The sequence below is a fragment of the Chrysemys picta genome, chromosome 9, assembly GCF_011386835.1.
Source record: "Chrysemys picta bellii isolate R12L10 chromosome 9, ASM1138683v2, whole genome shotgun sequence".
In the NCBI taxonomy this organism is placed as follows: domain Eukaryota; kingdom Metazoa; phylum Chordata; order Testudines; family Emydidae; genus Chrysemys; species Chrysemys picta.
Genome location: NC_088799.1, coordinates 7,225,662 through 7,250,916, shown reverse-complemented (window position 1 = coordinate 7,250,916; position 25,255 = coordinate 7,225,662). Strand labels below are relative to the sequence as shown.

General features: G+C 44.6%; 1 protein-coding gene across 2 annotated transcripts in view; it reads right to left on the bottom strand.

Annotated features, from left to right (window-relative positions):
- Positions 1-25,255, bottom strand: part of LOC101930781 (cytochrome P450 2J5-like) — a 58,918-nt gene that overhangs the window by 5,091 nt on the left and 28,572 nt on the right. The window contains exons 1-8 of one of the 2 annotated variants that reach the window (XM_008173161.4): positions 19,702-20,055; positions 18,164-18,326; positions 17,403-17,552; positions 14,660-14,820; positions 6,524-6,700; positions 5,522-5,663; positions 4,355-4,542; positions 1,972-2,113 (exon numbers count right to left, since the gene is read on the bottom strand). In XM_008173161.4, coding sequence (XP_008171383.3) covers positions 1,972-2,113; positions 4,355-4,542; positions 5,522-5,663; positions 6,524-6,700; positions 14,660-14,820; positions 17,403-17,552; positions 18,164-18,326; positions 19,702-19,944 — 1,366 coding nt within the window. In that variant the 5' untranslated portion in view covers positions 19,945-20,055. Of the gene's footprint in view, positions 1-1,971; positions 2,114-4,354; positions 4,543-5,521; positions 5,664-6,523; positions 6,701-14,659; positions 14,821-17,402; positions 17,553-18,163; positions 18,327-19,701; positions 20,056-25,255 lie in introns of those variants that run through there. The other variant, XM_065557613.1, reaches the window with a different exon arrangement.

Genomic DNA, 25,255 nt, shown 5'->3' with positions numbered 1-25,255 from the left:
ATGTCCACGCAGTGTGCAGAGGCGGTCAAAAAAGCAAACAGGATGTTAGGAATCATTAAAAAGGGGATAGAGAATAAGACTGAGAATATATTATTGCCCTTATATAAATCAATGGTACGCCCTCATCTCGAATACTGCGTACAGATGTGGTCTCCTCATCTCAAAAAAGATATACTGGCACTAGAAAAGGTTCAGAAAAGGGCAACTAAAATGATTAAGGGTTTGGAACGGGTCCCGTATGAGGAGAGATTAAAGAGGCTAGGACTCTTCAGCTTGGAAAAGAGGAGACTAAGGGGGGATATGATAGAGGTATATAAAATCATGAGTGATGTGGAGAAAGTGGATAAGGAAAAGTTATTTACTTACTCCCATAATACAAGAACTAGGGGTCATCGAATGAAATTAATAGGCAGCAGGTTTAAAACAAATAAAAGGAAGTTCTTCTTCACGCAGCGCACAGTCAACTTGTGGAACTCCTTACCTGAGAAGGTTGTGAAGGCTAGGACTATAACAGAGTTTAAAAGAGAACTGGATAAATTCATGGTGGCTAAGTCTATTAATGGCTATTAGCCAGGACGGGTAAGGAATGGTGTCCCTCGCCTCTGTCTGTCAGAGGATGGAGATGGATGGCAGGAGAGAGATCACTTGATCATTGCCTGTTAGGTTCACTCCCTCTGGGGCACCTGGCATTGGCCACTGTCGGTAGACAGGATACTGGGCTAGATGGACCTTTGGTCTGACCTGATACGGCCTTTCTTATGTTCTTATGTTATGTTCTTTGCTGCTGCCCAATTAACATTCTGTCTGGGTGACTGGTTGTTCTGTCAGTATTTTTATTTATTTTTACAATTAAATCTCCAGTTATTGTGACCTGTTTGCTGCTCTGTACTGCTTTTGTTTCCAACATGATTCCCGATCAATCTGATGTGCATACTTGCAGGGCTAATTCCTTAGTACTTTTTGTCTGTTTCTTTGTCTAATTAAAGGTTACATACTTGTTTCTCATGCCGTGTAGTGTGTAATATTGCTGTTGAAGAGTCTGATTCTAACTGAAGACCTACCTAGCGATGTTCCACTGAAGATCTTAGATACTAGTTTTCTCTAGCTACTAGAGAGGAAAGATTGTCCAGCGACTGTGGTATTTCCGTAGGCCTTGGAAAACCCAGGTTCAATTTCCTTCCCCACAACAGACTTCCTGCATGCCATGTAGTGTCTCTGTCACTCAGTTTGCCATCTGTAAAATGGGGATAACAGCACTTCCCTACCTCACAGTGGTTGTGTGAGGATAAATGCATTAAAGATTGTGAGGTGTTGAGTTGCTATGGAAATGGGTCTACCTCAGATAGACAGGTTTCTCCCTTGTTTGTACAGACGCTCCCCGACTTATGCAAGCGTTCCGTTCCGGATCGCCTTGCATAACTCAAATTTTGCGTAAGTCGGAAACGTGTACCCAACCATTATGCGCCCCAAAAACCTATTTCTAGCTTATGGAACTTTTTCCGTAAGTGCGGATTTGCGTAAGTCGGGTTTGCGTAACCCGGGGGACGCCTGTATGCATCTTCAGTGTGATTATGTGTAGTTGTGAAATGCTAGACAGATGCATAACTTTTTTGTGTCTATTACACCTCTACCCCGATATAACGCTGTCCTCGGGAGCCAAAAAATCTTACCGCGTTCTAGGTGAAATCGCGTTATATTGAACTTGCTTTGATCTGTCGGAGTGCGCAGCTCCACCCCCCCCAGAACACTGCTTTACCGCGTTATATCCGAATTCGTGTTCTATTGGGTCGCGTTATATCGGGGTAGAGGTGTACATTAGAACCCCTGACCTGAATCCCTGCTGTTTATTAGTAAGATAATTTTGCCCGAGTCATTCATCATCCATTTTTTTTTAACTTTAGTAACCTATAATTTCCTTAGCTCTCGCAGTGAGATATACAAACCAGACAGATTTAGATGCCAATGACATACCTGCTGAGAAAGGTAAGAATGCTTCATTGTTTACAAAGTTGCCATCTGAATCGAGAAAGTGACTCGGGTTAAACTTCCATGGGGTCTCCCAGTGTTCAGAGTCGTATACAGCAGAGTGTAAGTTTGGCAATACAATTGTGCCCTGTAAAAAAAGCAAAACTTAATTGTCTTCTATTTGTGAATTAGTCTTTGTTAGCTAAGCAGAGAAAACAGGAGGAGGTTCTCAGCATGTGTAAATCAGGGTGGCTTCATTGACATCAACAGAGCTATACCCTTTTACAGCAGCTGTGTGGTTCAGAGATTGTCTAGCCTCATGTCTCTGTTTATCAGCTTGGTTCACCAGGGTCACATCTGATAGTACTGTACTCAAATGTTCTCTTGCAAATTGACAAGATCTTATGTGACCTCCCCTCTTCCTGCCCTCTCTTTCCTTTTATCACACTCTCTCCTTTTCCTCTGTTACTGACATAGAGGTTTCTAATCTGCCCTCCTTTAATCCGTCTAACTGCCCCAGCAGCCCGATCCCACCCTACCTCCATATCTCTTCATCCCATTCACCCTCTTCCTTGCTCTCTCTTAACCACTCCTCTCAATAAATGCATGATTTTCTCTTCCCTATCATGAAAAAAATCTAACCTTGACCCCACTTACCTCTGCTATTACAGTCTCCCTGTCCCTCTCCCCTCCACCTCCACACTTATAGAATATGCCTTCTGTAACTACTGCTTTGAGTTCCTCTCCATCCAGTCCTACATCTGAGGCAGCTTTTCTGACATTTCTTCATGGATGTCCAGCTGGAACTTTCAATTCAACTGAGTTTTGGCCTTCTCCCTTCTCCATTTACTCCATTGCTGTGGATAACACCACCACCCTCCCAGTCACTGCAAAACCATAATTTGGATGTTATCAACTTGGCCTTCTCTCCAAACCCACAAATCTAGACTGCAGCCAAGTCTTGCTGCTGCCACCAATATAATATTTCAAAGATTTGGCCTTGTCTGTGTCCAGACGGTCATCGAATCTCATCATTTTATGCCATGAGCCCTATAATCTCTTCCTCTCTGGCTTTGATGCCAGCTACATTGTCCCTCTCAAGTGTATTCAAAATTCTGCTACTAGGATTGTCACTCTAACCACATCAACCGTCTCTTTCCATTTCTTTGCTGGGTCTGTCTACCCTACCACATCAGACACTAGCTCCTTGTCTTTGCTTTTCTGGCCCTTCACCAGTTAGGGGGGGCTCTCTGTAAGATCTACTGGCATATTGAACTGTTGGCTCCTGCCTTCGCTTTGCCAGTGACGGCAGCCCTAAACATCATCTCCCTCAAACACCTCTATGCTTTCTCCCATGATCCTCTCATATGTGTGGGGAAAAAAGCTCAATCAACCACTGTATCTTTCCCCCCACCCTTAAAATCTACTCTATGCCATGATGCCTACAGGCCCAGACTACTGCAAATCTATGTTCATTTTTCTACTCCCAACCTACTTCCACCCTATTTGCCTGTTCTGTCCACCTGTTGTGTCCTGTGTCATGTATAGACTGAAAATGTTTTGGGGCAGGGACTGTCGTCTTCGCTATTTTTCTGAAGTTCTTACCACAGTGGGGCCCCAATCCTTGATTAGGATTGCTAGGCATGAGTGCAACATGAATACTTAGGGCTGGTCTACGCTACACAATTGGGTGGATGTAAGGCACTTTACATTGACCTAATTATGTCAGTTACACGCCACAGCTTTGTCTCACTGATGTAAGTGCCCTACTACACTGACATAATAACTCCACCTCCGTGAGAGGCATAGGGCTTATGTTGGTGTAGTTAGGACGACACAGTGTCTGAGTAGCCACAGTGGCTGTTGGCTGTCTTGTTAATTTTACAGCTCCATGCTGGAGCGGTGAAATTGACAAGAAATCTGGACAGCTAGAGCCCGGCTGCCCCCCGCTCCCAGCTGGGCTGCTGCCCAGAGGCTTCCTGCTCAGGGAACCCAGGCAGCTGCCCCCTGCTCCCAGCTGTGAGCGGGGAGGCAAGAAGCCTGGGTGACTGGCCTCCACAACCAGCGGGAAGCCGAGAGCCCAGGGTCGGGGGCGGCTGGGCTCCCAGTGAGGAGCTGCAGGGAGCTGAGAGCCCTGGCTCTCAGCCCCCCTATACTGCCCCTCTTCAGTCAGTGGAAGTGCTTCTAGTGAGGACGCACGCCACCAAAAGGAGGGTAATGTGGACATCAGCCACCGCAGTAATTACGGCTGTAAATCTGTAGTGTAGGCTGTAAAAGTGGCTGTAAGTTGACCTAACGTAGGTTGACGTACGTCTGTAGTGTAGACATGCCCTTAGTAGTAATGATGCAAAAGAAGCAGGGGTTAGTAACATGGAGAATACCATTGTACCTTTTCAATGGGAAACCCCAGCACTGTTGTATCCTTCACGCACTGTCGAGGGGCCCCGACAGCAGTAATGTTGCTGTAGCGCAAGATCTCATGAATCACAGCATTTGTGTAAGGCAGTTTCTTCCGGTCCTCATAGTAGATTAGTTGGGAAGGTTCCAGGACAGTGTCTAGTTCCTTCTGGACTTTCTCTGCAAAGAAATACTTGGTTTTATTTATAACAGATGAATATTTTTCATCCCTTTTTCTGATTTTCTTTTCAATAAGCCCATCTCTTTACAAAGCTGTGTTAACTTGCTATGTGTTGCTTGACTGGACATATACAATCCAGGGTTTTATAAAATATGTTGCCATGAGATGCTTTGGAGTGTGGTTTGATCCCTGCATTGGTTTGAAGTTGATCCTTAGAGAGAGGGAGTGTGTCCCCAGAGCTCAAGGTAATTTCTCAAATGGTACTTCTCTTTCAAATTAATCTTTTATAGAAGTGCCTGCGTATTCCCATCTAGATGAAATGAGGGACATTGACATATTCCCATTATATTCACCATATCTTTTGACAGGAAAGTTATAAATACATGTCAGATTAGGTAAATTTTTAGGTTCTGTTCACTGTTTCTACTTTGGCAATGAGAAAGTATTAGTAAGAGAAAATATACTTGTTTTACTTGTGAAATTGCCCCTTTAGCCTGCTATCTCCCCTTGCTATTGTCTTAGTATGAAGGGGGAGACCATAGCCTATATAAGCACCTCCTGGTGTTGCATTTCAGGCAGCTGGTGGTGACAGCACATTTCTATTTCCTTTCATGATATTTCATAGATTAAATTCTCCTTTCTGAGCTGTTGTTAGATATTAACAGCTGAGCACTGATGTTTATTGCTGGCAGGTCACTTTATTTTACAGCACACTGTTAAACTGGGCTAATATTTGTTTAGTAACGATGTGCAAACTTTAACTGGTGAGGGATAGCTCAGTGGTTTGAGCATTGGCCTGCTAAACCCAGGGTGGTGAGCTCAATCCTTGAGGGGGCCATTTAGGGATCTGGGGCAAAAATCTGTCTGGGGATTGGTCCTGCTTTGAGAAGGGGGTTGGACTAGATGACCTTCTGAGGTCTTTTCCAACCCTGATATTCTAAGATTCTATGTGTGTCCCTTTTATGCGCATTCACCCACCTTGGATATCTGGGTATTGCAGCATATAGAGGAGTGCCCAGCACAGGGTGATAGTTGTGGTTTCTGTCCCTCCCAGCAAAAGATCAACCACAGTCTGAACCATGTTCTCTTCATTAAAGGTGGACGTGGGGTCATCTTTGGTCTGAAGATGACAGTCACAAGATTTGAAAGCAGAAGGTTCTACAGCAGTACTGTTGACTATGTAGTAATTAACATATTTTTCACAGGTTGGCTGGCCCTTCTAAAGAGACGTAGGTCTTAGCCCATCTGTGACACGGCTAATTTGCTTCCCCTGGTGGAGAGACTGAATCAAGCCATGTGACAGGCAAGTGTGTGACTAAATCGAATCTCTGTGGGGGTAGAAAAACAGGGGCTTGTGGATGGCCAAATGGATGGGGGCTACAGTGTGAAGCTTCAGGGAGAGTATTTCTCTCCTGTAGTGGTTCCAGGGGAAGGGATTTGGGGCTAGGTAGAAAGACCCATCTGGAAGTTCTTGTTTTCCTTTAGGGGAGAGACCAAGAAGGGGGCCAGGCCTTGTGTCTTCTCCAGTGGCTTAGAGAACAGAGGAAGAAACAATACCACAGCGAAAAGGGGCTCTGCCCAGCTTAAGGCTGAGTGGAAAAGCTCTTGTGTTTGTTTTGGAACTTTATGTTGTTAAAATCAGCCCAAAGAAGTGCTGTTATTGGACTTGTGGAAGCCTCTTTTGAGTTTATTGAGGAACCAAGAGAGGAAACTGAGACTGGGTACTGCAGCACCACCCCTAGCCAAAAGGGGGCACGTGGGAGGCAGCCAACCCTGTTACAATGTTGCTTGATGAAAACGTCTCATGAAATGCCCAACAAATGGGGGGAAAAAAACAAAAACACTTCTGAAGTCCCAAATTACAGGAAGATTTGAAATATTAATCTATAATATTATTTTAGCAATCCTTCAACTAAGTCTCTTTGCAGTGGACAATGAGGCTAAGGAGAAGCTAGTGTTATACAGAGTACGGGCACTTACTTTTGCTATCTGAGCCAGGTAGAAGTCAATGAGATCCTGTGGATCATCTTCTTTCCATCTCTCCTCATGACCTCGGCCCTCGTTCTTAACTAAATTGTGCATAAAATCATTGTACACAAACACTTTCTGGTGAGGTCCTGGGAGATGATACATAAGCCATGGGAAAGCATCATACATCTATGGGTAAAACATAGGGGCGATGATGTGAGTTCTTTGATATAAGCAAGTGAACCGGAGGGAGTTTAAAGTGTCATGAAAACTTAAATAAAAGCGTGAAGAGACTGGAGGGTTTACATTTCTAGTAGGAATATGAAACCTGTAACTTCTGCTTTAAGTGGTCAGTTCTGATCTGGAATAAACTAATATTCTGTTCTATATACATTTTTATACTGTGCTTATTCATGGTAGAATCTGAGTGCTCTCCAGTGCTCATTAAACAATGTGTCTGCACGCCTATCGTGCAGTTTGTTCTCTCATTCTCTCCCCAGAGGGAGAAGCGTGTACATTGGAGTGTCTTGTTTCAGAAGGGTGGTTTTTTTTAATATATGTAAATATACTTGTTGCTCTGTGTTTAGGTAAGAGAAGGCCAGGTTGAAGAAATGCACCTAGCATTAGGTGCGGAAAGTAGTTAGGTCTGTCATGGTCCTTAGTGCCTGGTGGAATTCAATCCACAGTCTCAGGTTGTGACCAAGTGGGACTGTTCTTAATGTTTTCTCTGAATACTGTAGGGGTGCCTCAGTTTCCCTTATGCATTTCTTAAGTCTCTAGGTGGTGGGATAAAGGGGTGTAATTGTTGCAGAGCAAAGGGCCAGTGTACATAAATGGCCAACACTCTGTCTCCTGGCAACTAATGGCCTGGGCCCTTCCCCTCTGCAAGGTGATGGCTAAAGGTATTGGAGAACAAAGGAATCAGGTGACCTCCTGGTCCGGGAAAGGGACAAAGTCCAGAGGAGGAGGGGCTGGAGGGTGAGGCAGTTTGGGGCTGGCTGGGGATGCGGAGTGAGGGGCAGACTTGGTTGTCTGACTCACTGTCCCCCAAAATGGACCCGGCTGAGGGGTCCTGTTCTCTGTACCTACAAGCTCTGTTTTAGACCATGTTCCTGTCATCTAATAAACCTCTGTTTTACTGGCTGGCTAAGAGCCACGACTGACTGCGAAATGGGGGTGCAGGACCCTCTGGCTTCCCCAGGACTCCGTCTGGGCGGACTCGCTGTGGGAAGCGCACCGAGGGGCAGAGGATGCTGAATGCTCCAGAGTCAGACCCAGGAAGGTGAAGCCATGTGAGCTTCTTGCCCTGGAGACAATCTGCTCACAGAGAGACTTCACCAGAGTCCTGACTGGCTTCATAGGGAGCAGCTCCAGAGCATCGCCCGGGGACTCCATGACACAGGTCACCCCTAGAGGTTGAATGTTCCTTTGCCCCAGAGGGGCACAGTCGCTGACCCACGGTCTTTGTCCTGGAGCTTTGGACGGCTTTTTAAGTTATGTCTACACTGCAATAAAACACCCTTGGCTCGTTGCTATCAGCTAATTAGGGCTCGCGGGGCTCAGACTGCGGGGCTGTAAAATTGGAGTGCAGATATTGGGGCTCGAGCTGGAGCCTGGGCTCTGGGTCCCTCCCCCATTGCAGGGTCTTAGAGCCTGGGCTTCAGACCAAACACCTATACAGCAATATTATAGCCCCGCAGCCGGAGCCCCACAAGCCTGACTCTGCTGACGGGCCAGCTTTGGCTGTTTTATTGCAGTGTAGACAGACCCATCGAGACCATGAGCCCAGGCCATGGAGCGTGTTGACCAGAAGCTGCAGAGCGGGGACATCTGCTCAGTGACTTATGTGTAATGAGCTGGTGGTAGTACTCCTAGTCTAGTTACTAGGGAGCAGGTGCAGTGCTATACTATAAAACCATGCTGACAATTGTTACCCTGTTCAACCTTCTCACTAAAGAGACTGAGGACTCAGTGGATATCGAGGCTGAAGTAGATGGGTTCCCTCCAAAACAGAGATGAGTTGCACAGTTAGGAAATCATTTGTGGGAAGCTTTCTTTTACATTGCTTATGCTGTGTTTTGTCTGTGGATAGAGTATTTTGGTCTCTAGGACTAAACAGAGCAACTTCTGCAGAGTTCACTTACATTTATGTTTTAACTTCTGAAGCCCCCCTACTTGAAGGCTTCAGGGTACCCCCAAATACTATCAGTGAATACTAGAATGCCAGAAAGGCAATATAACCCAATAAACAGATAAACTTCAGAGATGTTTAAAATAGGGCTGTCAAACGATTAAACAAATTAATCGCGCGATTAATCACACTGTTAAACTATAATAGAATACCTTTTATTTAAATATTTTGGATGTTTTCTGCATTTTCAAATGTATCGATTTCATTTACAACACAGAATACAAAGTGTACAGTACTCACTTTATATTTATTTTTGATTACAAGTATTTGCACTGTAAAAAAACCCAAAAGAAATAGTATTTTTCAATTCACCTAATACAAGTACTGTAATGCAATCTCTTTATCATGAAAGTTGAACTCGCAAATGTAGAATTATGTACAAAAAAACTGTATTTAAAATTTTACATTGTTTTATTTTTGGAGCCTGCAAGTCCACTGAGTCCTACTTCTTGTTCAGCCAATCGTTCAGACAAACAAGTTTGTTTACATTTGCAGGAGATATAATGCTGCCCGCATCTTGTTTACGGTGTCACCTGATTTGCCGACACTCTTTTTTGTTAAAATGGAAAATGTCTTTACTTCAACTTTCACAGCATTCCGCTTGGGAGGGGGAATGGTTCATGTTATGGTTAGATCATCAATCTCTGAAATTCAGAATGTCACAAAAAGGAAGAATATGGGGGAAGCAAACTTAATTTATTCAAAACAAGAACAGCAATCTCCCTCTTATTTTTGCTTTGGAGAATCCATTTGTCTCTCACCATTTGGTATTTGTACTCGTGATCATCGGGGTGGGCAGTGTTGAGGACTGGTGCTTGGTATGGGAAATAAGGGTGCTGCTGTTTGAAACCATTCCCACATGTTATGAAGGTTAGAGAAGCCAAAAGACTGTGGTTTATCATGCTGCCTGCAAGCCGAATTCTGTTGCCTGGCCCAGCGTGCGTGATCTCTCACACCAATCCGGCAGGCCCTCAATATAAGAGGCAAAATGCGACCTTGTATCGAAAGCACATGTGCTATGTAATGTTAGCAGCTTGGTTCACCATGAAAGAGTCTACCCATTGTTCTCTAAAAAATGTCTTTTTAAATACTACTCTTCCTTTTTTTTTCCTCCCACAGCTGCAAATGTTTCAACGCTCCCCCTACCATCTCCATCCCAGAGGCTAGTGCAGATAAGAAGGCGAAAAAAACGCACTCGCGATGAAATGTTCTCTGAGCTCCTGCAGTCCTCCCGCACTGAAAGAGCTCAGCAAAATGCGGGGAGGCAGACAATGTTAGAGTCCAGGAAAGCACAAAATGAACGCGAGGACAGGAGGGACGCGTGAGAGGAGAGGTGGCGGGAGCAAGAGGAGAGGTGGCGGCAGCATGATGAGAGGAGGCAGGATGCAATGCTGAGGCTACTGGAGGATCAAACAGATATGCTCTGGCATATGGTTGAGCTGCAGGAAAGGCAGCAGGAGCACAGACTGCTGCTGCAGCCCCTGTGTAACCAACCGCCCTCCTCCCCATGTTCCATAGTCTCCTCACCCAGATGCCCAAGAACGTGGGTGCAGTGGCTCTGGGTACCCAACCACTCCACCCCAGAGGACTGCCCAAGCAACAGAAGGCTGGCATTTAATAAGTTTTGAAGTGCAGTGTGGCCTTGTCCTTCCCTCCTCCCCCACCCCACCCGGTGCTTCCCTTCTCCTTCACCGCTCCTGGGCTACCTTGGCAGTTATCCCCCTATTTGCGTGACAAATTAATAAAGAATGCATGAATTTGAAACAACAATGACTTTGCCTCTGCAAGCGGTGATTGAAGTGGGGAGGTCTCAGTTGGCTTACAGGGAAGTAGAGTGAACCAAGGGGGCGGGTTTTCATCAAGTAGAAACAAACAGAACTTTCACACCGTAGCCTGGCCAGTCATGAAACTGGTTTTCAAAGCTTCTCTGATGCACAGCGCGTCCTGCTGTGCTCTTCTAACCACCCGGTGTCTGGCTGTGTGTAATCAGTGGCCAGGTGATTTGCCTCAACCTCCCACCCTGCCATAAATGTCTCCCCCTTACTCTCTCAGATATTGTGGAGCACACAGCAAGCAGTAATAACAATGGGAATATTGGTTTCACTGAGGTCTAAGCGAGTCAGTAAACTGCGCCAGCGTGCTTTTAAACGTCCAAATGCACATTCTACCACCATTCTGCACTTGCTCAGCCTATAGTTGAAGAGCTTCTGACTACTGTCCAGGGTGCCTGTGCATGGCTTCATGAAGCCATGGCATTAAGGGGTAGGCTGGGTCCCCAAAGATAACTATAGGCATTTCAACATCCCCAACAGTTATTTTCTGGTCTGGAAAGTAAGTCCCTTGCTGCAGCTGTTCAGACAGACCAGAGTTCCTGAAGATGTGAGCGTCATGTACCTTTCCCGGCCATCCCAAGTTGATGTTGGTGAAACGTCCCTTGTGATCCACCAGTGCTTGCAGCACCATTGAAAAGTACCCCTTTCGGTTTATGTACTGGCTGCCAAGTTGGTCCGGTCCCAAGATAGGGATACGCGTTCCATCTATTGCCCCACCATAGTTAGGGAATCCCATTGCAGCAAAGCCATCCACTATGACCTGCACATTTCCCAGAGTCACTACCCTTGATAGCAGCAGCTCAGTGATTGCATTGGCTACTTGGATCACAGCAGCCCCTACCGTAGATTTGCCCACTCCAAATTGATTCCCGACTGACCGGTAGCTGTCTGGCATTGCAAGCTTCCAGAGGGCTATTGCCACTCGCTTGTGAATTGTGAGAGCTGCTCTCATCTTGGTATTCTTGCACTTCAGGGCAGGGGAAAGCAAATCACAAAGTTCCATGAAAGTGCCCATACGCATGCGAAAGTTTTGCAGCCACTGGGAATCATCCCAGACCTGCAACACTATGCGGTTCCACCAGTCTGTGCTTGTTTCCCTTGCCCAGAATCGGCGTTCCATGGCATGAGCCTGCCCCATTGCCACTCGGATGTCCAAATTGCCAGGGCCTGTACTTTGAGAGAAGGTCTGTGTCCATGTCCTCCTCACTCTCGTTACTGTGCTGCTGTCGCCTCCTCACCTGCTTTTGCAGGTTCTGGTTCTGCACGTACTGCAGGATAATGCGCAAGGTGTTTACAATCCTCATAACTGCCGCGGTGATCTGAGCGGGTTCCATGCTTGCCGTGATATGGCATCTGCAGGAGAGCAGAGTGGCAGCGGAAGCGGTGGTTGGAAGACCAGTTTTGCAGACCTACTGCACCGTCTGCTGCCAGAGCAGGAGAGCAGAGTGGCAGCGGAAGCAGTCGTTCGATGACGACAGTTAGCAGTCCTACTGCACCGTCTGCTGAAAGTATGTCGCCCACACGGAAAAAAGGCGTGAAACGATTGTCTGCCATTGATTTCATGGAGGGAGGGGTAACTGATGACATGTACCCAAAACCACCCGCGACAATGTTTTTGCCCCATCAGGCATTAGGAGCTCAATCCAGAATTCCAGTGGGCGGTGGAGACTGTGGGAACTGTGAGATAGCTACCCACAATGCAACGCTCTGAAAGTGGACGCTAGCTTCGGTACTGTGGATACACTCCTACTTAATGCGTTTAGTGAGGACACACACAATTGACTGTATAAAATCGCTTCCTAAAAAATTGACTTCTATAAATTCGACCTAATTTCGTAGTGTAGACATACCCTGAATCAGACGCCACCAGGAGAATGTTTGATTTTCTTTTTGGTGGTTCGGGTTCTGTAGTTTCTGCATCGGAATGTTGCTCTTTTAAGACTTCTGAAAGCATGCTCCACACCTCGTGCCTCTCGGATTTTGGAAGGCACTTCAGATTCTTAAACCTTGGGTCGAGTGCTGTACTGATCTTTAGAAATCTCACATTGGTACCTTCTTTTCATTTTCTGAAATCTGCAGTGAAAGTGTTCTTAAAATGAGCAACATGTGCTGGGTCATCATCCAAGACTGCTATATCAGGAAATATATGGCAGACAAATGCGGGTAAAACAGAGTAGGGGCCATACCATTCTCCCCCAAAGAGTTCAGTCACAAATTTAATTAACACATTATTTTTTTAATGAGCGTCATCAGCACGGAAGCATGTCCTCTGGAATGGGGGCCGAAGCATGAAGGGGAATACAAATGTTTAGCATATCTGGCATGTAAATACCTTGCAATGCCAGCTACAAAAGTGCCATGCGAACACTGTTCTCACTTTCTGGTGACCTTGTAAATAAGAAGAGGGCAGCATTATCGCCTGTAAATGTAAACAAACTTGTTTGTCTTAGCGATTGGCTGAACAAGAAATAGGACTGAGTGGACTTGTAGGCTCTGAAGTTACATTGTTTTGTTTTTTTGAGTGCAGTTATGTAACCAAAAAAAAATCTGCATTTGTAAACTGCACTTTCATGATAAAGAGATTACACTACAGTACTTGTATAAGGTGAATTGAAAAATACTATTTTTTATCATTTTTAGAGTTCAAATATTTGTAATAAAAAATAATATACACCTTGATTTCAATTACAACCCAGAATACCATATATATGAAAATGTAGAAAAAACATCCAAAATATTTAATAAATTTCAATTGGTATTCTATTGTTTAACAGTGTGATTAAAACTGCGATTAATCACGATTAATTTTTTTGAGTTAATCTCGTGAGTTAACTGCGATTAATCGACAGCCCTGGTTAAAAAATATGCTTTAGTCGTGATGAAATTCTATGGCCTGTGTCATACAAGAGGTCAGACTAGATGATTTGATGGCCCCTTCTGGCCTTAAAAGGAGAAGAAAAAGCACCATCCATACAGAATATACATGCAGATTAGTTTAAACATAAATTCTGAGAGAGAGACTGCAGTATAGAACATACATTTAGGATTTGTAGATCAGATCTTGAGTGAGACTGATCAGAAATCTGCTCAAAATGACAGAGCTTCTAAGTTTTGGATTTTATTAACTGTACTTTTATGTCTCGGTTTCCAAGAACAAAATCAGCATTCCAAGAGCAAGTGTTTGTTAGGTTTAGTGCTAGCATTTAGAAATCTGGTTTAAGACCCACACGTTTATGTAAACATTTCTTGGTTTTGAAACACAATAAATGATTTGGAAATCTGCCAAAAGAAGTAATGATTTGTACTAATAACTCAAGTCTTGGGCCACATGATTTACTGATGGTATCCTACAAATAAGACATGAGATCTATGAGGTGTGTATTTATTGCTTCATAAGCAAAAATCCTGCATAATACTTTTTGAAATTATGTCCTGTGGTAGATGTCCATCTCTCTGTACTATGTAGATACAGTAACCATTTAGTAACCGCAAAAAGAACAGGAGTACTTATGGCACCTTAGAAACTAACACATTTATTTGAGCATAAGCTTTCGTGGGCTGCAGTCCACTTCATCGGATGCATGCAGTGGAAAATACAGTAGGAAGATATATACACACACACACACACACAGAGAACATGAAACAATGGGTGTTACCATACACACTATAACAAGAGTGATCAGTTAAGGTGAGCTATTATCAGTAGGAGAGAAAAAGAACTGTTTGTAGTGGTAATGAATATGGCCCGTTTCCAGCAATTGACAAGAAGATATGAGGAACTGTGTGTGTGTGGGGGGGGGAGGGGCAGGGGAAATAAGCATGGGAAAATAGTTTTACTTTGTGTAATGGCCCATCCACTCCCAGTCTTTGTTCAAACCTAATTTAATGGTGTCCAATTTGCAAATTAATTCCAATTCAGCAATCTCTCGTTGGAGTCTGTTTTTGACGTTTTTGTTGTTGTAATATTGCGACTTTCAGGTCTGTAATCGAGTGGCCAGGGAGACTGAAGTGTTCTCCAACTGTTTTTTGAATGTTATAATTCAGTAACCATTAACCGCTCTGGTTTTCCTGGTGAAGCCCAGATAAACTCTACAGTGATAAGAACCGGAATAACGGAATGCTCACCCTGCCCCAGATAGTGGCCTGGAAGAAGATCACAAAATAGATGGCTTTGATGAGCCGGTTGAAGGAATCATCCTCACTGGAGAAGCGATGGCCAAAAACCACAGCGCAAATCACATTTGCGACAGCATGGACAATGTGGGTATGGGGGTCGAAGGGTTTCCCTGCAAATACAGCAGGGGTTAGTTAGAACCACTGAATGGACTGTGGTGAGGAGTGTTAACAAGGACCATGAAGGAATCTGCACAATAGTACTAACAGTTGTACAATGTAAAGGAGATTGAACTACTTTTAGATAAGTGAGACATTTTACAAAGGAGTGAATTCTATTTAATGTAAATTAAACAGAGGAACTAGAACCTGGAGAGGACTTCCTTTTTCTAAAAGAACTGAAGGTATTTGTGAAGAGATTCATGAAATTTATTTTTGTTAGTCCTTCTCCTTAACTATGGAACGATGAATATAATACCTTAATCTCCTTAACTATGGAACTACTGAATATAATACGTTTGGAGGAAACAAACCTTGCATCTACGTTTCCCCGTTTGGTCTGTGGCCTGTTTTGTGTGGAATTACTGCATTTTTGCTCCCCTCTGTGCCGTGCATTGAAATAAGAGCATGGGTCCTCACGTTTCTAGGCAGGAATTTTAATTTTTCCTTTCTAGTGCCGAAGCTTTAGTTTCTTCCAAACTTTGAAATGACCCATCACTTCAGGAGCTCAGGTGCAGTTTAAAACTTAAGTTAATTTTTTTCAGAGAGTATAAAGACAAACATGGTTCAGCTCAAGGCTTTCCTCTGGGTCAAAAGTACACTTGTAAAATGAAAAAGATTGTTACATCGTTCCTCTCGTAGAGCCTGATCCAGCTCCCATTAAAGGAGATGGAAAAACTGATTGATTACAGGTTTCTGAGTGGTAGCTGTGTTAGTCTGTATCAGCAAAAAGAACAGGAGTACTTGTGGCACTTTAGAGACTAACAAATTTATTTGAGCATAAGCTTTCGTGGGCTAAAACCCACTTCATCGGATGCATGCGGTGGAAGATACAGTGGGAGTTGGACTGGGGCCTTAATGGAATATTTCCAAGTATTCACATTTCCAAAGCTATCATTAAAAGGTAAGGTATGTTATTCATTTCATATACACCTGGCTTCAATCTAAATTAATATTAAATTCTACAAAATGGCATTACAATAATGTTGTTTAGGTGGCAAAGAGAAGTGCTCAAAAGTTAGCAAATGCTAAATTCAAGATTGCCTGGGCAACGTTAATTTCGCTGTCTTGTGCATCCAGACTGAATAAAGGTCCTGGGAGCGTGTGTGTGTGTATGTGTATGAATGATCAGGTAATTAAAGTATCAGAGGGGTAGCCGTGTTAGTCTGGATCTGTAAAAAGCAACAAAGAGTCCCGTGGCACCTTAAAGCCTAACAGATGTAATGGAGCGTAAGCTTTCGTGGGTGAATGCCCACTTCGTCAGACGCATGAAATGGAAATTTCCAGAGGCAGGTATAAATATGCAGGCAAGAATCAGTCTGGAGATAATGAGGTTAGTTCAATCAGGGAGGGTGAGGCCCTCTTCTAGCAGTTTCTCCTCCCTTGGTGTTCACACCTCAACTGCTAGAAGAGGGCCTCACCCTCCCTGACTGAACTAACCTCGTTATCTCCAGACTGATTCTTGCCTGCATATTTATACCTGCCTCTGGAAATTTCCATTACATGCGTCTGACGAAGTGGGCATTCACCCACGAAAGCTTACGCTCCATTACATCTGTTAGTCTTTAAGGTGCCACGGGACTCTTAGCCATTAATTACCTGTAAAAAGCAATCATAATGAATTTGCATGAGAGGGAAAAATTCAGGTTCCAACAGCAATCTTAATTCTGGCATTTCCTATCTTTCAAGTGCTTGACTTTGCAACCTAAAGAACTATGATTTTAATGTGGTTTTCTATGTGTAATTCCCCGGGGGGCGGTTCTAAAGGAAAGAGGGAAAAAGCAGCTATATTTTGTGCACCAATAACAGCCCCACCTGCTCCTCCCATACATCATCAGGGTTTGTACCCTGAACCTGCAGCATTGCGGCAGAGACTGCTGCCTCTGGAGCGACAGGACTAGTTAGGCATTCCCATGTAGCATAGGGTGCTGCTTCTTTGGTGGTGTAAACCTGACTTTTTAGAATATTTATGTTCAGTTGTTATTCTCTTGGCATTCTGCCACAATGTTACTGAACAACACAAGTGAGGGAAGGGAGATGGTGATTTTCAGTGGTTTATATTTCATCCAGGCCTGCATGAAATTTCATGGGAAAAGGGAAAGGCATGTCTCTAGCCTGAGGGCCCGCTCCCGGCCGAATTTCAAAGGTCTCCTGCAAGCAATGGAATTGTGAAGCCGCCCACAAAAAGTCACAAGAATTTTGTGTAATGGAAAGTGTTAGGTAACTTTAAAGATAGGGATTGTTCCAACTCCCCGTGTTATCAATAGGACAGTGATACGAACGAGAAATAAAAATTGGTTTCAGTGTATTCATTTTAAAAAATGTTAAATGTCAATCTGTACACTCAAACCTGAGCACTCCTCTTAAAGTGCTTCGTTCACTTAGGCAATTAAGAAACCCATAACAGTCCCCACCATCATGAGGCACCATCTTTATATCATTCAAGAACAGAAGTGCTCTTAGGTTGTGGGAGTGATAACAAGTCTGTCTTATATAGAGAGAATAGCTTTACATTTCAATCTTTCAAAGAATTTACCTTTCTGACTTGCAAAGACCTCCACCAGGTGTCTGGTCTCCTCCTGTATTCGGTGCTCCAGACTTTTCTTACCCAGTGCCAGGCTCTTTAGAAATGTCATACCAATGCGTCTCTGCTGCTTCCAGGTGTGACCGCTTGTCAGGAAAATACCTGAGGACAATAGAAACACCATTATGCTCTTGCTAGGAAGGAAACCCTTTTATATCAGAAGGCAAGTTTAAATTAAGATGCATTTTTCTAGTAAAAGGTAACAAGACATACTTTACAGATTTTGAGCTGTGATCTGTTACTTGGGTTTCTATCACCATTAGTATAACTATATATCTTTTTATAGTCACATCCCTGGAAACTCCATGGTGGCAGCTTTTGGAGAGGATAGAATAACTCATCTATTGGTGTGTCAGATGTGCTTAATTCTATAGGCAAACCTTGGAATACATGTCAGTTGAATACATTTTGTATGTGGAGACAGTCTCTTTAAAATTAAGCCAAATTAAGGCCAACTTGGTAGGCAAATTTTTCTCTGAATCCTATGGAAAGAAAAGAAGCGTAGCCAGTGATGTGTTATGTGAGTAAGTATTACAGGATTTGTCTTTTTTGGTCTGTTTTTCTCTTTCTTAATATTGCAGTTCTGAATGGAGCCTTGCTGTCCAACTGTATAAGTACCACATGGCAAGACAGTATCTGGGAAGAATTCTCTGCCTTAGAATGCCACCTTTATACTTCAATATTATTCCTTGCAAAAGAGTAATATCTTTTACCTTTTTCTCCCATCAGATCCCTATAGAAGGGGGTGAGAGGCCGTCCAGAAATCTCTTCTGAATGGGAGAGAAGGCCTTCTTTTACTGCTTTGTATCCATTCAATACAATCACAGGTGTCTGTCCCATCCACACTGTGTAAATGTTGCCATAGATGTTGGTTAACTGGAGAGTTGATAAACATAAGTCAGAAAAATTGACAGCAACCAGCAGCTCTGTTGAAAGGCTTCTTTCAGATGTTTTCTATAACTCTGGCTAAACCCATTTGCCTCTGACTGAATTGGATTAGAGTTTACAACAGAATTTAGCCTCCTAATGTAACACACTTTGGGTATGGAATGCCAGTCCTACTCCATTTTATGCAACATGGATATTAAGCATTAGAAAGAACATCATTCAACAGGAGGGAAAACGCTACAAAAGGAGAACCAAAGAGCTTCTTCTAAAATATTACATCAGCTCAAAGTTAAAGTGAATAAACAGACACTTGTTATTTTTTCTTTTGTTTTTTTTGTATTTGTTTTTTCCTTTTTGTTTTCATTTATTGTGAATTATTGAATGTTTGCTTCTCTCAGTGTCAATGTAGGCAGAGAACTATTTTTGCACTTCGTTTCTTTTCTTACTGCTTCCCTGTGATTTTTCTTAACTTTCTTCTCATTGCCTTTTCTCAGGTCAGACTTGTATTTTCTCCTGAAACAGGGTTGAAGTGAATTTCTTACTATTGTAATTATTTAAACTGTTTCTCAAGAGAATGGCACTTCAGCAAAACAGGAATACAGTTTTTCCTGCTCCATCTTAAAACCAAGTGTCTGGGTTATTACAAAATTTTGTTTTAGGGTGTACAGTTGGCCCTGGTATGGAGATCAAAGTTCTCACAGCCTGGAGACATTTCACTGATATCAGTGCCAATATAGCATAGTGCCTCCTGCAAGAAAAGTCCTGCCATGGATGCCTTATCGAATGAGATCCCCACAATATATATAGCAGAGAGTGAGTCCAAACCATGACTAGAATATAATGAGTTGCTTTTTAGAAGAAGGCTGAGTCTTCTGTATCTATTACCTAGTGCCACGCGCAGTCAGGAAGAAATACCAGAGAAGCGACGACCTGTTCTGCCTCTGGCAAAACAGGATATCTAAATTGTTTCAGAACCACTTTGGAAACAATAGGGCCTGATGCAAGATCCAGTGAAGGCAACTGAAAGACTCCCATTGATATCAATGGGTTTTGGATCAGGCTCTCACTACTTCACACTGGGCTTGTGATAATAAAGTCTGTATATTATAAATATACGTATTTGGACATTCTTAGAGAGAGAACAGCAAAAGGAAAGAAGAAAAATATCAATTGAAAGTGATTATTCTTTTTTCCCAGCAATGCATTTTCCCACGTCTCTTGTGTTTGGGTAATGATTAAGTCAGGCTGAGAAATACCCTATAACTGAATAGGTAACTCCTGTACAATACCAATTTTAAATCCACCCCAATCATTCCAAGCCTCTCTACTTCAGTCAAGTCCAGAATTCTGCTAAAATAAATACCTTAAGAAGATCTTCTCGCTGAAGTTTAAAGTCCAGCAGCCATAAGTTGCCAATAATGGGCAGGGGAGTTGGTCCAGGAGGAAGCCGTCTACGTGTCCATTGCAACTTCAGAAATTGCACAATCAGGAGAAACACAATCAGAGCAACTGAAACCTCAGTTATCCCCAACATCTCACCGTGCTGTGTTATCAATTTCCTTTCTGCCTGGGCACTATCTCTCTGAAAATTGTTTTGGAGCTGCATCCACTGAGCTCACTTTCTGTTAGGTTCTGGTTCTTTGCCCTTTCTAGTCATCTCTCACTCTCTCTATTGTTTCGTCTCTTAGTTGGGCAAGTGTAGAGTGTTTCAAAGGCGTTTTTAGTAAACTTTGAAATATGTGATCCATTTCAGTTAGCCAAACCACACCCACCCTGTTCTGTGATCTCCCAATATGTGACCTCTCTCTCTTTTCAGTGAGAAACTCTCCTATTTAGGATGGATACCAGGGCTACATGCTATTGGCTCTGAAATTGTGATCCATCAGCATCTGGACTCTCATAGTGTTCCCAGCAGCTAAAATGCATTTAAAAACAGCTAAGCATATGTTTCTTTTATCATACAAAGTGATTGTTATAATTGCAAATGGGAGGGAAGGTGTCCACAAGATACTGTATATGGTTAATTAATACCTTATTTAGTAAAGCAAACAAACCAAAACCAGCTAATATAACTGAATATATAAGGAAAATAGTTTGAAGACAAAATATATATGATATATTAAACTGAAGCCACTATGAAAGGGGTTCTGTGGCTAGTAAGAGTATAAAATGATTCTCGTCACTGGAGCGTTTTGGTGCTGGGTGCATAAAGACACAGAGGCTTTGACTCCTGGATGGACGCTCCACCCAGTCTGCCTGTTTGGGATTTGGAGGGTTTGAATTTGAAGGATTGTTGGCTGCTGTGGGGAGAGGGAGCAATATCCTAGAGTGGGGGTCGGAGAGCTAGACTGCGGTCCTGAGGGGAAGCAGGGCTGGGGCCGTATAAGAACAGGCTGCCCCCGTTGGAATAGAAATTAGGAAAATTTCTAAACACTTTTTAGGTTCATGTTCTGTTTAGTCTAATTTACAAAACACTAGATGTTTGTTTAAACCCAGCAGAAGTTGGAGGTGTAGTCAGTCGGTAGGTATTTAAGAGATCTGCGGGGCCCTTGAAATACAGGTAGGAGGAGTAGACAGGATCACTCTATTCACAGGCAAGCATCCTGAGATAATGGGGGTAAAAAGGCTGTACTGGCGAGCAAAAGACACTGGTGTTGAATAAAGTGTGTGTCCAGGAAGGGTCAGGTCATGGCATCTGGCTAGGATGATCAAATTTGCTAACAGACTTGGCATGGACCACTTTGGGCCACTCCCAGACATGCAGCGCTTCCTAGAATTATTTATTTGTTTGTTATGTGTACATTTCTGTAGAAGTGGACCTTAAATACAATCTTTTCACTCAATTTTTGTTACCTTTGCTATAAAATGGCATCCTTTCTTTCCCTACTGATCGCCTGCTGAAGATCAAATCTTCCACCTTGTATAGCTTCTGGCTAAGCTCTCTTTTTGTATTGATTGTTTTTGACACCTTTGAAAATAAGGGATAATGAATGTTTCTGCAGTATCCAAGGAATGAATCTGACGGTGTAGAATTCAGCTCAGCTAAGCTCTTGTAAACTGCCTGTTAATAAGCAAATATATAAGGTCTGCGGAAGAGGTAACCCTGCTCCTTCAGCTTTGAGGAAGCCCATCAAAATGGGACATTCTTCTTGCAGTTTTTCAGAAGTTTGTGGGGTGGTGGATGATGCCCGGGAATAGAGCTGGGAGGAGGAAGTTTTGTCCATATAGAGCATGCAGAGCCAACTTTTGAAAAGACGTGGCAAGATTTTTCAAGTGCCTGGCAGCTGGAATCAGAGCCAGATTTTTAAAAGAGCATCCAACATACCGCGTTCTTCTAAACCGCCAGCCACTTGTTTAGGTGCCTAAATGCAAGCCGTGCTCTTCTGAACATCTGGTTCCAATTGTGGGGCCTGAGCACATCTGAAAAGGTTATCAGCTAGAAAATGTTCAGTGTTTTACAGTTTAACATGGGGATAATAGCCGTTACCTGACTTTCCATCCTCTCACTGCATTTCAGGTCTCCCCTGCCATGCCTCCAGTCCCCTTTGCCCCAGAGCCCCTATTTCAAGACCAGGTAGCACAGCTCCATGGCACCCAGTCCCTAACCCACAGTTCACTTCCCCCATCACCATGTCACCTGGACTCCTGCCCCTCTATATTACTCTCATCCCTTATTCTCTACTCCAGCAACAGTATTGCTAATACCAAAAGTTGCAAGAGGCAATGTTTCTCACCCCATGCAGTAACTGTAGTTCTGCATTATGTGCGTCCCTATGGGTGCTTCACTTCAGGTACACATGCGCCTCTCAAGCCCTTGAGCAGACTTCTAGCTGGCAATGCCTGTTTGGCCCACACATGCGCCCTATGCCTTCTCATAGCAGACACCGAGGCAATAGAGGGGTGTATGGGCAAACTGCCCTTAGTTCCGTCTCTACTCAATCATCCCTAGGGAACAACTGAAGCAGAGGGTAAGGAGGGCGGGTAGTGGAGCACCCATCGGGGGACACAACTCAAAGAACTACAGTTACTGCACAGGGTGAGTAACATTTCCTCCTCCTTCGAGTAGCATCCGTTTGGGTGCTCCACTTCAGGTGGAGAGAAGGCCTCTGATGCTGAGCTGGGAGGGAGGGGATGTGGCTCCACTACAGCTGCTCAGGGGGGCTCTGGCCCACTCAAAGCACACCGGGGAGGCTGCAGCACACCTGCCTCTATCAACAGAAGGGGGGAACATGGGCAGTTCAGGTGTCGTTCCTGAGCTGACAGTGCTTTTGAGAGAGGTTGCGAGAGTTCCTTCCAGAACTAGCCTGAAACTGCAAAACTTGCAACAACACCAGAAGTGTTTGCAACCATAGGCGTGCGCAGCACATTTCATTAGGGTGTGCACCCAGGGAATTTTTTTTTTTTTTTTAAAGGCGAACATCATAAAGGTTGGGGTGAGGGAGGGAGTGCAGGGTGTGGGAGGGGGTGCTGTGTGCAGGAAGGGGCTCAGGGCAAGGGATTGGGGAAGAGGAGGGGTGTGGGGTGTATGAGGGGGCTCAGGGAATGGGGTTGGGGTGCAGGAGGGGTGCAGGATGTATGAGGGGGCTCAGGAAAGGGGGTTGGAGTGCAGGAGGGGTGCGGAGTGCAGGAGGGGGCTCAGGGCAGGGGATTGGGGTGCAGGAGGGGGCTCAGGACAGGGAATTGGGGTGCACGAGGGGTGCAGGGTGCAGGCAGGGGGCTCAGAGCAGGGGGTTGGGGTGAGAGGTGCAGGCAGGGGGCTCAGGACAGGGAGTTGGGGTGCAGGGGGTGGGGCAGGGGGCTCAGGACAGGGAGTTGGGGTACAGGGTGCAGGCAGAGGGCTCAGGGCAGGGGGTTGGGGTGAGAGGTGCAGGCAGGGGGCTCATGACAGAGTTGGGGTGCAGGTGGGGCAGGGGGCTCAGGATAGGGAGTTGGGGTGCAGGAGGGGTACAGGGTGCAGGCAGGGGGCTCAGGGCAGGGAGTTGGGGGGCAGGAATGGGGCTCAGGGCAGGGAGTTGGGGTGAGAGGTGCAGGCAGGGGACTCAGGACAGGGAGTTGGGGTGCAGGAGGGTAGGCTGTTTGCAGACAGGCCTGGGGCTGGGGATCTGGGCTCCCCCGTCCCAGCAGGCAGGCTCGGGGGCCGGGCTGGGCGCGTGGGGCCAGGCCGGGCAGAGGCAGCTGGGGTGGATCGCAGAGGGGCTGGGCTGCTCCCAATTCATACTGTACTTAACGAATTATTGGCACTAAAATGTTGGAGTCAATAGCAGGTACACAATGTGCTCAGAGTCTGATTCAGTGACCTTGATTCTGATGAAGAGATATGAGTCTGGAAACTGTAGCAGGCACACTGAAACAACTGCTTAAATGAGATTATATATATATATATATATATATATACGTATATTACATTTTAGTGTCACTAATTCGTTAAGTAAAGTATGAACTCCAGGAAATTCAGTTAAATGCCAAACAAGTGTCTGAGTTACAGGTGTGATTATGCCTTTCAGCTATGAGTTTTTGTTTTGTTGTGTTCAATTGCCACGTGGATTAAGAGAAATCAGAGTGCCAAATATAATAATAGCATCTTGTTAATTTAAAGTGAATGGTCAGATGGCCCTTCTGACTCAATGCGCACCTACTGCCTGTGGGTATCAGACCCATATCAGCTTATTTTTTGTTTCTGTTAGTTAGCCATGCAGAGCCAAATGGCTAAAAGAGAGAGGGAGAGGGTGAGAGCTGGATTCTATGGCATCATAAACAGAATTCTTTGCCAAGCTCCCAAGTGTTACACCTATGCAAATGCACTAAAGACAATGGGTAGGAAGGAAAAAACCAGTGCGACTTTCAGATCTTAGGGTGTTTTCAGAGCTGTAAATCTGAAGCCAGCTCCTTATTTGAAGCCAACATTTCAAACTGTCCCCTCGCCTCCTCACCCGAGATCTAGATCGTCCTGAAGTTTCACATGCCTGCTGTTGCAAACGCTTCTGGTGTTGTTGCAAGTTTTGCAGCTTCAGGCTAGTTCTGGAAGGAACTCTCGCAATCTCTCTTGAAAGCACTGTCAGCTCAGGAACGACACCTGAACTGCCCATGTTTCCCCCCTTCTGTTGATAGAGGCAGGTGTGCTGCAGCCTCCCCGGTGTGCTTTGGGTGGGGTAGAGCCTCTACCCCACACAGACACACAGCTCCAACGGACGAATTCCCCAATCCAGCATTTGCAGTCAGTCCCCAGATAAACCCTTTGGCTCACATGGGTAAACCTCTGCCCAGGCCTCGCAGGTGGCCATTGCTTTGGGCGGAAGTCTCCACTGCTTCAGCCATGACCACAAAGGGGGTATGTAATTGCTTCTGTCTCTAGCCTGAATGAAGGGCGCTCAGCACACCTATCAATTTCAATCAGGTCTATGGTTGATGGCAGCCACTAACCCCTTTCAGTACAATTCTGTCATGAACCAGATTAGAATCCCCTTTCCCACTATATGTATTAGACACAGAGCTGTACTGACAGCGATCATGATGATCAGCGTCCATCTTCCTCACTAGTGCTTCTTCCTCTTCTGGTGGGCTGGTGCCAGGAAAGACTCCGGTTCCATGGCAAATTCCACAGGCCCTCAAAGGCATGTCTATAGGGCCCGTTAACATGTGGCAAGCTGGGGTGTAAGTTTACAGTGGCCTGGCCTGCCACGCCACACACTGACTGGCCATGCGGACCCTGCTACGGAGCACTAAAAGTTCTGTAAAAGTGTCTCATATGCGCCTGTGTTTTGGGTGGAGGCTCCTATTGCTTCAGCTCTAAAGGAGATTAGCTGTTGCATACTTTTATCCCAATGAAGGATAGCTGTTATCCAAGAGGTTTAACACAACATAACAATATATTAAACACACTCTAGAAGGTGAACATCCTGGGACTCTAAGAAAAGGGC